Raw genomic sequence first — 15,633 nt, 5'->3', positions numbered from 1 at the left:
AATCTGGTTTCCAGCCAACTGCAGTCATTGTTTTTACCACTATAATGGAGAAAGCCAATCTGTCAGGGTTAAAGATATCTGTGGCTTTGAAATGTAAAGTAATAAATTTCCATCTTTAGTACTCTGAGCACAGAAATGGCATGAATGAGTGCAACTCCACCAACTCTCAAGAAAATTGACACCACCCAGAACAAAGTAGCTAGCTTGATAAGCACCTCATAAACCACCTTTAACACCCACTCTCTCCAGCATTACAGATGACCCCATTACACTATACATTCTCAAACACAAGCACACATACACATACACACTCTTACATACTCACACACTCACGCAGGCTCCATCTAACACACACGCTGTCTTTCAGACACACATGCACACCCCCACCTGCCTCCCTACACTCACACCCAGGAGCACACCATCTCACAGGCTTATATGCACACACTCTACCATGCAAGCACAGAAGCACATGCATACACATGTGGACACACACACACACACACACACACACAGACACACACACACATACACACACAGACACACACACACATACACACACATACACACACACACAGACACACACACACACACACACAAACTCTCTCTCACTCTCTCCCCCTCACATGAATGCACAAATATATAGAAATCTATGGGTGAATTTGCCTTTGCAGAATCGTATTTAAAGATACATTCTATTTTGCTTAAAAAGCACACAGTCTGCAGGCAGTCAATCCATGTGCCATTTTATAAATTCCTATTCTGGAAACAGAAAATAGTCTGACTCAAGATTGGGATACAGACAGACTCTAACCTCACACCTTTAGTGCATTGTCTGAGCTGAGATGTCAATTTTTTTTATGAAACCTTAAGTTATCTCAAGAATGTGACTTAAAAGACATTCTAGGATTTACATATTAATGAATCAAAACATGCAACCCATTCTCAAAGATGAAAGAGTTAACAGCAATCCAGGTTTGTTCAATATATCAGATCAGTTGTATGATATTATAAATTCTGTGTCTTTTGATCCTGCTGCACCAGCTACCTGATGAAAGAGCAATGCTCCGAAAGCTTGTACTTCCAATTAAACCTGTTGGACTATAACCTGGTGTTGTGTGACTTTTAACTTTGTCCACCCCAGTCCAACACCGGCATCTCCTCATTATCCCGACTGCACTGACACACAGTGGCAGCAGCTGGAGCATAGACAAGATAGAGTCATAGAGTCATAGAGATGTACAGCATAGAAACAGACCCTTCGGTCCAACCCATCCATGCTGACCAGATATCCTAACCCAATCTAGTCCCACCTGCCAGCACCCAGCCCATATTCCTCGAAACCCTTCCTATTCATATACCCATCCAAATTCCTCTTAAATGTTGCAATTGTACCAGCCTCCACCACTTCCTCTGGCAGCTCATTCCATACACGTACCACCCTCTGTGTGAAAACGTTGCCCTGTAGGTCTCTTTTATATCTTTCCCCTCTCATCCTAAACCTATGCCCTCTAGTTCTAGACTCCCCAACCCCACGGAAAAGACTCTGTCCATTTATCCTATCCATGCCCCTCATAATTTTATAAACCTCTATAAGGTCACCCCTCAGCCTCTGATGCTCCAGGGAAAACAGCCCCAGCCTGTTCAGCCTCTCCCTGTAGCTCAGATCCTCAAACCCTGGCAACATCCTTGTAAATCTTTTCAGAACCCTTTCAAGTTTCACAACATCTTTCTGATAAGAAGGAGACCAGAATTGAATGCAATATTCCAACAGTGGCCTAACCAATGTCATGTACAGCTGCAACATGACCTCCCAACTCCTGTACTCAATACTCTGACCAATAAAGGAAAGCATACCAAATGCCTTCTTCACTATCCTATCTACCTGTGACTCCACTTTCAAGGGGCTATGAACCTACACTCCAAGGTCTCTTTGTTCAGTAACACTCCCTAGGAACTTACCATTAAGTGTATAAGTCCTGCTAAGATTTGCTTTTCCAAAATGCAGCACCTCGCATTTATCTGAATTAAACTCCATCTGCCACTTCTCAGCCCATTGGCCCATCTGGTCAAGATCCTGTTGTAATCTGAGGTAACCCTCTTCGCTGTTTACTACACCTCCAATTTTGGTGTCATCTGCAAACGTACTAACTGTACCTCTTATGCTCGCATCCAAATCATTTATGTAAATGATAAAAAATAGAGGGCCCAACACCGATCCTTGTGGCACTCCACTGGTCACAGGCCTCCAGTCTGAAAAACAACCCTCCACCACCACCCTCTGTCTTCTACCTTTGAGCCAGTTCTGTATCCAAATGGCTAGTTCTCCCTGTATTCCATGAGATCTAACCTTGCTAATCAGTCTCCCATGGGGAACCTTGTCGAACGCCTTACTGAAGTCCATATAGATCACATCTACTGCTCTGCCCTCAGCAATCTTCTTTGTGACTTCTTCAAAAAACTCAATCAAGTTTGTGAGACATGATTTCCCACGCACAAAGCCATGTTGACCATCCCAAATCAGTCCTTGCCTTTCCAAATCCATGTATATCCTGTCCCTCTGGATTCCCTCCAACATCTTGCCCACCACCGAGGTCAGGCTCACCGGTCTATAGTTCCCTGGTTTGTCTTTACCACCCTTCTTAAACAGTGGCACCATGTTTGCCAACCTCCAGTCTTCTGGCACCTCACCTGTGACTATTGATGAAACAAATATCTCATCAAAGGGCCCAGCAATCACTTCTCTAGCTTCCCAGAGTGTTCTCAGGTACACCTGATCAGGTCCTGGGGATTCATCCACCTTTCACCATTTCAAGACATCCAGCACTTCCTCCTCTGTAGTCTGGACATTTTGCAAGATGTCACCATCTATTTCCCTACAGTCTATATCTTCCATATCCTTTTCCACAGTAAATACTGATCCAAAATATTCATTTAGTACCTCCACCATTTTCTGAGGGTCCACACAAAGGTCGTCTTGCTAATCTTTGAAGGGCCCTATTCTGTCCCTAGTTACCCTTTTGTCCTTAATATATTTGTAAAACCCCTTTGGATTCTCCTTAATTCTATTTGCCAAAGCTATCTCATGTCCCCGTTTTGCCCCCCTGATTTCCCTCTTAAGTATACTCCTACTTTCTTTATACTCTTCTGAGGATTCACTCGATCTATCCTGTCTATACCTGACATATACTTCCTTCTTTTTCTTAACCAAAGCCTCAATTTCTTTAGTCGTCCAGCATTCCCTATACCTACCAGCCTTCCCTTTCACCCTGACAGGAACATAGTTTCTCTGGATTCTTGTTATCTCATGTCTGAAGGCTTCCCATTTTCCAGCCGTCCCTTTACCTGCGAACATCTGTCTCCAATCAGCTTTCGAAAGTTCTTGCCTAATACCGTCAAAATTGGCCTTTCTCCAATTTAGAATTTCAACTTTTACTTCTGGTCTATCCTTTTCCATCACTATTTTAAAGCTAATAGAATTATGGTCGCTGGCCCCAAAGTGCTCCCCCATTGACACCTCAGTCACCTGCCCTGCCTTATTTCCCAAGAGTAGGTCAAGTTTTGCACCTTCTCTAGTAGGTACATCCACATACTGAATCAGAAAATTGTCCTGTGCACACTTAACAAATTCCTCTCCATCTAAACCTTTAACACTATGGCAGTCCCAGTCGATGTTTGGAAAGTTAAAGTCCCCTACCATAACTACCCTATTATTCTTACAGATAGCTGAGATCTCCTTACAAATTTGTTTCTCAATTTCCCTCTGACTATTGGGGGTCTATAATACAATCCCAATAAGGTGATCATCCCTTTCTTATTTCTCAGTTCCACCCAAATAACTTCCCTGGATGTATTTCCGGGAATACCTTCCCCCATCACAGATGTAATGCTATCCCTTATCAAAAATGCCACTCCCCCTCCTCTCTTGTCTCCTTTTCTATCCTTCCTGAAGCATTTGTATCTGGGGACATTAAGCTGCCAGTCCTGCCCATCCCTGAGCCATGTTTCTGTAATTGCTATGATATCCCAGTCCCATGTTCCTAACCATGCCCTGAGTTCATCTGCCTTCCCTGTTAGGCCCCTTGCATTGAAATAAATGCAGTTTAATTTATTAGTCCTATCTTGTCCCTGCCTGCCCTGACTGTTTGACTCGCTTCTGTTCCCACCTGTACCAGTCTCAGATTGATCTCTTCCCTCACTATCTCCCTGGGTCCCCCCCCCTCCCCCCCCCCCCCTCCCCCACCTTACTCGTTTAAATCCTCCCAAGCAGTTCTAGCAAATTTCCCTGCCAGTATATTAGTCCCCTTCCAATTTATGTGCAATCCGTCCAAAATGTGAATCCTTCTCCCATACACCAACTCCTCAGCCATGCATTCATCTGCTCTATCCTCCTATTCCTGCCCTCACTAGCTCGTGGCACTGGGAATAATCCAGATATTACTACTCTTCAGGACCTCCTTTATAAATTTCTGCCTAACTCTCTGTAATCTCCATTCAGAGTCTCAACCTTTTCCCCTCCAATGTTGTTGGTTCCAATGTGGACAATGACCTCCTGCTGGCTCCTCTCCCCCGTGAGAACATTCTGCACCCTCTCTGAGACATCCTTGATCCTGGCACCAGGGAAACAACACACCATTCTGCTTTTTCTCTGTTGGCACAGAAACGTCTGTCTGTACCTCTGACTATAGAATCCCCTAACACAGTTGATCTCTTGGAAGCTGACATACCCCTCATTGCATTAGAGCCATTGCACTGCAGCAATGAGTCAACCTTCCTGATAGCACCTTCCAAACCTGCAAAGTCTGCTCCTAGAAAGACAGGGCAACAAGTGCATGGGAAAACCACCAGCTATTCATCCAGGTTCACCTCCACACCACACACCATCCTTGTTCTGTACTATATTTCCATTCCTTCACTGTCATGGGCCAAATTCCTGTAAGTTCCCTCCTGTAGTGCCTCTACAGATCATGGATTTTAGTAGTTCCAGGTGGCAATTCTCCTCCATCTTCTCAAGACCATTTAGGCTGACCAAGGAAATGATGTTCGTTCCCGTGAACGAATTAATAAAAAATCATTTAGCGTTTTCTATGATCCATAAACAGATTCAAAGTTACCAATTACTATTATACTTTCAAAGTGATTGAATGAAACAACTAATGAAGCATTTAATGCATTCTGCAAATATTTTGGATTATGAACTAAGATACTTGAGAATCCAGTCTGTTGCATGTCTGCTAACTGGTTTCTCCTGAACAAAAACAATAGAGTCCTGGTCAATGGCAAACCCTGTGAATTAATGCACAGAATAGATTACAATGCCTCACCTATTTGTGAAGACTTTGCTGTAGTTGTAAACTTGAATCTCCAACATCTCGTTTCCATCAATGTTGCTGGCAATCGGCCATCGGAAAGTCTGTAAATGAACAAAGAGGGATTAAAATCAGTCTGGCTTGTCTTAATATTTCCATTTATCTGACTATGAAAGGAAAGTGATGAGCAGTAGATTATGAGTAATTAAAATCCAGGATTTGATTAACTGAAGTCAAGGTTATGGCACATGATAAATTCTCCTCTGACTCAGCTACAAAATGCAATTATAACACAGTCAGAATAAAAAAAAAGGACAAGTTGTAAAGTTACTCACTCACATTTTATAGCAAACTGCAATTAATATCCCTTTGCAAACTACTTATTATTGAATGTTTTCTTTGCATCTCTTGATTTGCTTTGGAAACCCCATAAACATTGACAAGGAGCTTGCATTTCAATTAAATTATAGACCCTAAAAATTCACTTTACAAGTAGAATCTTATTGGGGCTTGAACAAACTATGGTAAGGAATCTGGAAGAATTGACTGGGAAGTCCAGTGAGGATGTTCTTGACACTGGGAGCAAGTTGTTGCCATTTTCAAACAGTTCTAGGTGATTCTCATGAGGAAGTGGCACGATGCCTGTTATTGGGGATTATTGCTTGCTATAGACCTCAATAACAACAGGAGAAGTGATGACCAGTGTGTTATCACCAGACTGTTAATCCTGAGACCCAGGTAATGCTACCCAGGTTCGAATCACTGTCATGGTAGATGGTGGAATTTGAATTTTTAAAAAATCTGGAATAAACAGAAACATTTCATTCACCTTCTTTATTACTTGACGAACCTGAATAGTAACTTCTTGCGATTTATTCACCACATCTATGCACCGGGCTCTGCAATATCTCTCCATTTAAATAGGACAGTACTTCTGTATTCTTCCTGCCAAAATGGACAATTTCATGTTTCTTCACATTATACCCCATCTGCCAATGTTTTGCTTTTATCTCTTTGCAGACTTTTGACCTCCTCTTGACAACTTACCTCTTTTGATGTCATAATTTGCATATGTGTAGTCCCTTTCTCCGTGTTATTTAGACAAACTGTAAACAGTTGAAGTCCCAGCACTGATCACTGTGGCATTTCATGAGTTCCAGCTTGTCAGCTCAAAAAGGTGTATTTATCGCTATTTTTTTCCTTCCTGCTATCTAACTAGTCCTTTATTGATGCTAATCTTGAGTCCACCAAGTATAAAAATGAAGAGGTTGTGGTACAGTAAATCTTAACACTGGTTCGACTGAACTGGAGAATTGTAGCCAATTGTGGGCATCTATGAACATAGAAGGAGGAATAACTCTTTTTGGACCTTGAACTGCTTCCACCATTCAATGAGATTATGACTGATCTGTGACCTTACATAAGTATACCAGGGTAATACAACAGAATGCAGAATGTAGTGTTAAAGCTACAGAGAAAGTGCAGAGAAAGATCAATCCTAACATATAGGAGGTCTGATCAGAAATCTGATAACAGCAGGGAAGAAGCTGTTCTTGAATCTGTTGGTATGTATTTTCAAACTTTTCCACCTCCTACCCAATAGAAGAGGGTGGTAGAGAGTATAACTGGGGTGGGAGGGGTCTTTAATTATGTTGGCTGCTTTCCCAAGGCCGTGGGAACTATGGACAGAGTCAATGAAAGGAAAGCTGGTTTTTGCGATGGACTGTAATGCGTTCACAACTCTCTGTAATGTCTTGCAGTCTTGGGCAGAGCAGTTACCATACCAAACTGTGATGCATCTACGGTATAAAAATTGCCAAAAGGCTTATGCCTGAAACATCGACTCTCCTGCTGCTAGATGCTGCCTGATCTGCTGTGCTTTTCCAGTGCCACACTTTTCGACATTGAGGAGACCCTCCATGAGGTTACATGGTATTACTACTGTGTTAATTAGGACAAATGTTGAACAGATTTAGTAACTCAAAATTGGCCAACCATGAGGTACTGTGAACCACCAGTAGCAGAACTGTATTCAACTACAACCTATAACCTCATAACTCAGTACATTCCCATTTCAACATTACCATCAAACCATGGTACCATCAACATTACCATCAAACAAGATCAACCATGGTTCAGTCGAGAGTGCAGGAACCAGGGGCAGTGCCAGCCATATGAGGTGTCAACCTGATGAAGCTACTACACAGGACCGACCAGGTTCCAAACAGCACACACAGCAAGTGATAGACAGAGCTAAATGATTCCACAAACAACAAATCAGACCTAGGCACTGCAGTTCTGCTAAATCCAGTCATGAATGGTCAACAAATAACAAGAGAAAGTCTCACAAATATCCCCATTCTCAACAAAGGGGAGCCAGCACATCACTGCAAAAGACAAAGATGAAACATTTGCAACAATCTTCAGCCAGAAGTGCTGAATGGATGATCCATTTTGGCTATGTCTTGAGGTCCCCAGCATCACTGATTCCAGTCCTTAGTCAATGTGGAATGTCGCCCAGGGTTGGCGTGTCCACAAAAAGCAGCCAATTGCTGTCATATCAATCACCTCTCAGTCATCAGCAAAGTAATGCAAGGTATATCATTTACTCATCATAACCTGCTCACAAATACTCAGCCTGGGATCCATCAGGGCAACCCCCCACCCCACTTCCTGACTTCATGACAGTGTTGGTCCAATAATGGATCAAAGACCTGTACTGATTTGTTGTGGACTAAACATGAACACTCAACAAGAGATTGTTCAGCTCAACATAGAGCATCCCTTGCAATAGCCTGGTTATGATTCTGAGCATGAACCACTGTGGGTTATGTTTGAAAATCATATATTTTGAAAGATATTTTTAAATATTCAGCAAAAGGACCCTAAATTATTACTTTCAAGAGTAGTGCTTTCCTCGTTTTCTATTATTAATGTAAAAGTTTGAATAGCTCCAAATAGGCGTGATTTGAGAATGAAAAAGGAGATAACATTGATCACTATTTGCAGCAAACTGAGCGATGTACCATTACATTTCTTCAAGGCATGGTTTCTCCTTGTTTACCCTATAAACAAGGCTGATATGATTTGCAATTCAAGACATTACGAGTGTTCATTAACTAAGAAATCCACCTTAGACTTCCAAAAGGCATTTGAGAAAATTAAATGCAAAAGTTGATTCATTAAGCAAAAAGCTATGGGAATTCAGAATGAATAATGTTCGATGACATTTGATGTACACAAATGTAAATGTAATGCCCATAGAAATGAAAAGTAATGGAAAGTTTATCAGCAACAACATTCAATTAAATACTGTCTGTCAGTAACATAACAATGAAGCATGCATGATAGATCGTGCTGAATTATGTAAGGATGAAACTAAACAAGATATAGCAATCTCATTAGACTCAAAGCTCAATGTGAATAATCTAGTTTCCCAGGAGGAGATCAGTCAGTCAGTCAGTCCTGCCTGTGCTGGCTCTTTGAAACAAACTGTCCATGTAGTTCTATCCCCATGCCCTTTCCTCATGAAGATGTATTGAAGGTGGAGTGGGCAGTGAAGAAGGTTATCTCAGAGTACACCTGGACCTTGATCAGTTGGGCCAATGGGCTGAGGAATGGCAGATGGGTTTAATTTCGATAAATGCGAGGTGCTGCATTTTGGAAAGGCAAATCAGGACAGGATTTCTACACTTAATGGTAGGCCCTGTGGAGTGTTGCTGAACAAAGAGACTTAGGAGTGCAGGTTCATAATTCCTTGAAGGTAGAGTTGCAGAAAGGATAGTGCAGAAGGCGTCAGTTCACTTGTCTTTATTGATCATTGCGTTGAGTATAAGAGTTGCAATGTCATGTTGCAGCTGTACAGGACATTGTTAGGCCACTTTTGGACTACTGCATTCAACTCTGGTCTCCCTGCTGTAGGAAGGAAGTTGTGAAACTTGAAAGGGTTCAGAAAAGGTTTACAAAGATATTGCTGGGATATGAGGATTTGTGCTATAAGGATAGGCTGGGGCTGTTTTCTCTGGAGCGTTGGAGGCTGAAGGGTGATTTTACAGAGGTTTACAAAATCATGAGGGGCATGGATAGGATAAATTGACAAAGTATTTTACCTGGGGTGGGGGAGTCCAGAACTAGATGCAATAGGTTTAGGGTGAGAGGGGAAAGATATAAAAGAGACTTGAGGAGTGACATTTTGATGCAGAGGGTGGTACGTGTATGGAATGAGCTGCCAGAGGTTGTGGTGGAGGCTGGTACAGTGACAACATTTAAAAGGCATTTGGATGGGTATATGAATAGGAAGGGTTTAGAGGGATATGGCTAAGTGCTGGCAAATGGGACTCGATTAGTTGAGGATATCTGGTCAGCAGGGATGAGTTGGACCGAAGGGTCTGTACATCTCTATGACTCCATGGCTGAAAGGCTTTCGTCTCTTCCAAGTATTTATCCAATTGCCTTTTAAAAATTATTAATGAATTTGCTTCTCTCACTCAATCAGGCAGTGCATTCCACATTATAACAACACTGCTCAGTCATATCTTCCATTTACCCTCTTTGCGGTAAGGAGATTAATTTCATGATTGAAATCTCTCATTTCAAATACCATTCTAATAAATTCTATTGCAGTCTTGACAGCCTCACTACAGTGTACCACACAGTAAAACTTAAAATTGCAAAGTTTAAATCTGAGATGCTTGTCATTCACAAGTGTTGAGGGGTTGGAGGAAAATGCTGATATATGGAAATTTAGCACATCCACAATGACTCTTACCAATTTTTATAGCACAGATGCAGCGAAAGGCAGAAACTGCATGAACTTGTTCCCAAAGTATTTGACAAAGTCTCACCTTCACATTGAGGATACCAGGAGGAAATGGGGACTGTCAATACTGGAGAGTCAGTGTGGAAAAGTGAGCACTGGAAAAGCACAGTAGGACAGGCTGGTGGTTGTTTAACCTGAGGGTGACACTTCAGCCGAAGGGTGACATTGAGAAGGAGAGGGCTTCATGGAGGTTCAGTGAGTAGTGAGACCACAGTATAAATCTTCACATTGAAATCCCCCACCCAGAATACTTCCCATGTCTTTGCCAATCTTAGTGCTTCTTCTGATGTCTGTTCAACATGGAGGAGAATTGATTCATCGGCTGAGGTTGGGGTTAATAGTTGTTAATCAGCCATAGACTCCTTATCCTTGTTTATCTTATTGTTACAGATGTTATGGAATGTGGATCCAATGTTGAGGATTCCCAAAGGATCTGCCAGTGGGCCTGCTCAGGAAGGTGTTTGTCTGGATATTAGCCAGATTCTTCTGCTTGAAGGTCAGAGGAGCATGTAATTAGATGGGGTGGTGGCATACCCAAAATTTGCCACTTCCTGCCTGGTGTGTCATTAGGGGACATTGTGAATTATTTTGCAAAAGCTGTTTAATCATGTTTCTGTTAAATATTGCAATGTTTCTGTGGTGAGAAAATAGAATTAACATTTTGAGTCTAGTTCTTCAGAATGATTACTAGCTAGCAAAAGGTTTTATACATGGTGAAGACATGAAGGAGGGGAGAGGAGGAAGCGAATAGCCAAAAATGGAGCCCAGAGAGAGAGATAGAGATAGTTGGCTGGTCTTTCTCTGGGCTCTATTTTCACTTATTCACTTACTGCTCTCCCGCACAAACCCCGACCCACCCTCTGTCTCCAGCATCGACACCACTGGTTGTTGCTGGCTACTAATAGTTCTGAAGAAGGGTCACTGGACCCAAAATGTTAAGGTGTCTGTTTATCCCCCAATTGAGTTAATTCCTCCTTGAAAACCAACCAACCTCTCAGCCTCTAACTTCCCCATGAATGTTGTGCATGTTATTAATGCCACAGTACCTGCCCAGTCTTTGCTATCTCCTTGGGCAGTATTTGTCATTCTGCAGCTAATGTGCTTTCTAGATTTGTTTCTGAAATACTTGAAAGTCAAATGCTTTGTTGTATATAAGGAGAGCTATGCACCATCTGTTATTATATTGTGAACTATTCCCTCAGGCTAACCTTTAAGCAATCTGATGCTACACTGGCATTGGCAGTATTCCCTAAATTAAGCACTTTTAACAGCATTTAAGAAGCTATTTACATGGATGAATATTCAGACAAATGACATGGGAAAATGTTGAATGCCAACTTATCATTATAGACCAAAGATGTTGACTGTCGATCTCCCCTACGGAAGACAGTGACTGAACTAATTAAACAAATGAAGTAAGTGTACATTCAGAATTAAGATTTGCCATTAATTAATTCAAATACATTTTCCAACCAAGAACTGGAAAGGTTGGATTTGTGCCAATTCCCATACTATAATCCATACAATAAGGCCTCATCAAACACTGCTCCCAGGATGAGGAACTAAACCTGGACTTATTTATTTATTCTGGTTAGCAGAAAACAGATCTTCTGCTTGCTCTATTCAGTAAGGAAATGGCAAGCCCAGTCCTGGCTATTGTCTGCCTTTGTAAATCACTCTTCAGGTGGCAGTGCCTGGCACCAGACATTGGGTGCCAAATAAATCTCTGTTCCAATCAGGATCTTTGTACATCAATGTGGGACCATGTCAATGACAATGACCCAGTGGGAGTCAGGACCCAGGAGTGATCCAGTTGTCAGGTTCCCAATGACAGAGTGAGGTGCTAGCCATGGTGCTGAATAATGAGGCTCTCATTATGGTGCTTAGACTTCCTGAACCAAGATGGTGCTGTGCAAATGAAGGATTAAATTGTAATTGTTCAGTGTCATTAATTGTAGAACACAGGGTGGGTAATTGGTGATTGAGTAAAATTGGAAATGGAAAGAATTGTGACAAGTGTCATGTTTGACTCTGATGAAATCAACTGCCGTGGAGACGACCTTTCACCTTTTGTGTTCTCCAGGCTGGAAACAATGTATGATGTTCAGGAAACTCTCACTGCATTTCATCACCACACAGAACAAATACTACTACATACTATGTCATGTGAGTAGTTTTTGTTAAAAATGAACACATGGTCCTTTATGTAATGGAAGTAAGCATATCATTTCGGAGATGAAACATTGAAAGTCTGAGGTATACATATACAACAACAATATAAATTTTAATTCAGTATTGCCCCTTTCTAAGATCTATCCACTACTTCTGTTACCTACTGAATTTGTACAATTTTCCTACATCTTACAGTCATGTTACTAATCAGAATACTGTCCAAAAATTACACTGTGAAGGTATCTCTTGAACGAAGCACCATTATTATATTCTACATTATGCATATATTTTCAGCCATATATTTAAGAAACAATAAACTAGAAAAACAGTAGTTATAATAGAACATTTCAAAGGAGGTATTTTGATAGAACGAAGTATATTTTATATTGCAACAAAACAAAATGGTAATCTAAGCTTTTAATTATTCAAGGTTGTGTTAAACCGTAGCAATTTTTATTATTCTTTCTTGGGATGAGTGTGTCACTGGTTAGGCCCAGCATTTATCATCTATTCCTGATTGCCCTGGAGAAGATGGTCTTGAGTTTTTGTCATGAATGTCTGCTGCTTGTAGGGTGTGTGCGTACCCACCATGCTGTTCAAGAAGTCTGCCGTTTGTAGGGTGTGTGTGTACCCACAGTGCTGTTCAAGAAGTCTGCCGTTTGTAGGGTGTGTGTGTACCCACAGTGCTGTTCAAGAAGTCTGCCGTTTGTAGGGTGTGTGTGTACCCACAGTGCTGTTCAAGAAGTCTGCCGTTTGTAGGGTGTGTGTGTACCCACAGTGCTGTTCATGAATGTCTGCCGTTTGTAGGGTGTGTGTGTACCCACAGTGCTGTTCATGAATGTCTGCTGTTTGTAGGGTGTGTGTGTACCCACAGTGCTGTTCATGAATGTCTGCTGTTTGTAGGGTGTGTGTGTACCCACAGTGCTGTTCATGAATGTCTGCTGTTTGTAGGGTGTGTGTGTACCCACAGTGCTGTTCATGAATGTCTGCTGTTTGTAGGGTGTGTGTGTACCCACAGTGCTGTTCATGAATGTCTGCTGTTTGTAAGGTGTGTGTGTGTTACCACAGTGCTGTTCATGAATGTCTGCTGTTTGTAGGGTGTGTGTGTACCCACTGTGCTGTTCATGAATGTCGGCTGTTTGTAAGGTGTGTGTGTGTTACCACAGTGCTGTTCATGAATGTCTGCTGTTTGTAGGGTGTGTGTGTGTACCCACAGTACTGTTCATGAATGTCGGCTGTTTGTAAGGTGTGTGTGTACCCACAGTGCTGTTCATAAATGTCTGCTGTTTGTAAGGTGTGTGTGTGTTACCACAGTGCTGTTCATGAATGTCTGCTGTTTGTAGGGTGTGTGTGTACCCACTGTGCTGTTCATGAATGTCTGCTGTTTGTAAGGTGTGTGTGTGTACCCACAGTGCTGTTTATGAATGTCTGCTGTTTGTAGGGTGTGTGTGTACCCACAGTGCTGTTCATGAATGTCTGCTGTTTGTAGGGTGTGTGTGTACCCACTGTGCTGTTCATGAATGTCGGCTGTTTGTAAGGTGTGTGTGTGTTACCACAGTGCTGTTCATGAATGTCTGCTGTTTGTAGGGTGTGTGTGTGTACCCACAGTACTGTTCATGAATGTCGGCTGTTTGTAAGGTGTGTGTGTACCCACAGTGCTGTTCATGAACGTCTGCTGTTTGTAAGGTGTGTGTGTGTTACCACAGTGTTGTTCATGAATGTCTGCTGTTTGTAGGGTGTGTGTGTACCCACTGTGCTGTTCATGAATGTCTGCTGTTTGTAGGGTGTGTGTGTACCCACTGTGCTGTTCAGAAAGGAATTCCAGGATTTTGTCTCTGCGACAGTGAAGGAACAGCGATATATTTCCAAGTCAGACTCAAATGTGCTTTGGAAGGGACCTTGCGATGATGGTGTTCTGATGCTTCTGCTGCCCTTATCCTTCTAAGTGGCATTAGAAGGCAAGTTATTAAATGGTAATGTTGCCATGGTCCTAGTGGACTGTAAACCTATTCTCTCATTGGAAGGAGATAACTGGTGGTGGTTTAACTTGATGGTCTCCATGCCTGAGCTGAGGGCTGAGGTTGAGAAGGAGAGCACATTATGTTTCCCGAAGCTAATTTGACACACTGCATTTCAAATTAGCCGTCCAGTCAACTGAACCTTCAGAATTCTTCAGAAGGGTCACTGGACTCAAAATATTAACTCTGCTTGCTCTCCACAGCTGCTTCCAGACCTGCTGAGTTTCTCCAACAATTTCTGGTTTTGTGTATTTCAAGCCTCTAGTTCTTTGATTTAATATGATATTCTTGATTATTTATGATAACTGAAGGATTGAATTTGTTGAATTAAGAGGATACTGAACAATCTGGGACATCAAGATATTACTTTTCCTGTTTATGATGTTGTGATACCAGCTCGTGACAATATGAGACAAGTTAGGTTTCAGAGTGAAACCCGGCTTGATAGATCACAAGATTTATTCCTGCAGTTTGGTTACCAAAGTGGTCAGTGAGTGAACACATTCACAAGACTTGCCAATGTATTTATAAACAAAAAAAAAAGGCTTATTGCAAACAAAAGGAATCAAAAACCACTTTTAGCCTGTATAAGAACTATTTGAGAGTTTATTCCCACAAGTATCAGAAATAAAGATACAATCCCTTCGCCTTTAACCATTTACAGATACTCCAACCTTGGTGAAGTACAACCCTGTTTCAACTTCAAAGTTCTGTCTGCAGTTGACAAGACTAAACTTGGTTTCTTTCTGGCAAATTTCTGCATTCATGTGATGCTACCTTTTTTAGTTAATATGTTCACTTCCTCAATAATGTATGCTCCTTAAAGTCATATATTCAACAGCCTTTATAGAGAGTCTTCCTCTCGGACTCCTTAAAGCTTTCTGTTCCGGCAGTGTTGCTCTTATTTGCCTCGAAGCCACTCAGGGCTTCTTTCCTTCTGCCCTGACTATCCTGGGCAGTACTCAAGTGCATGACTGCTCTTCTAGATCTTTTCTCTCTCAAACAGAGCTGCTCACTCAATGACCTTCTGGATCACCCTGTTTTTCTAAGAGGAAAGTCGATTCTATCTCTATCTTCCCATGTCATAAAATACCTTTTTTTAAAACCTTACTCATGTGGTGAGGTGCCAGAAGACTGGAGATTGGCAAACGTGGTGCCACTGTTTAAGAAGGGCGGTAAAGACAAGCCAGGGAACTATAGACCGGTGAGCCTGACCTCGGTGGTGGGCAAGTTGTTGGAGTGAATCCTGAGGGACAGGATGTACATGTATTTGGAAAGGCAAGGACTGATTAGGGATAGTCAACATGGGTTTGTGCAT

General features: G+C 41.9%; 1 protein-coding gene across 9 annotated transcripts in view; it reads right to left on the bottom strand.

The window, feature by feature from the left end:
* Nucleotides 1-15,633, bottom strand: part of otofa (otoferlin a) — a 461,762-nt gene that overhangs the window by 360,744 nt on the left and 85,385 nt on the right. For all 9 annotated transcript variants that reach the window (XM_072562753.1, XM_072562744.1, XM_072562806.1 and 6 more), the window contains exon 3: nt 5,322-5,410. In XM_072562753.1, coding sequence (XP_072418854.1) covers nt 5,322-5,410 — 89 coding nt within the window. The remainder of the gene's footprint in view (nt 1-5,321; nt 5,411-15,633) is intronic.

This window comes from Chiloscyllium punctatum, chromosome 3 (genome assembly GCF_047496795.1).
Source record: "Chiloscyllium punctatum isolate Juve2018m chromosome 3, sChiPun1.3, whole genome shotgun sequence".
Lineage (NCBI taxonomy): Eukaryota > Metazoa > Chordata > Chondrichthyes > Orectolobiformes > Hemiscylliidae > Chiloscyllium > Chiloscyllium punctatum.
This window is presented reverse-complemented; position numbering and strand designations above follow the sequence as displayed.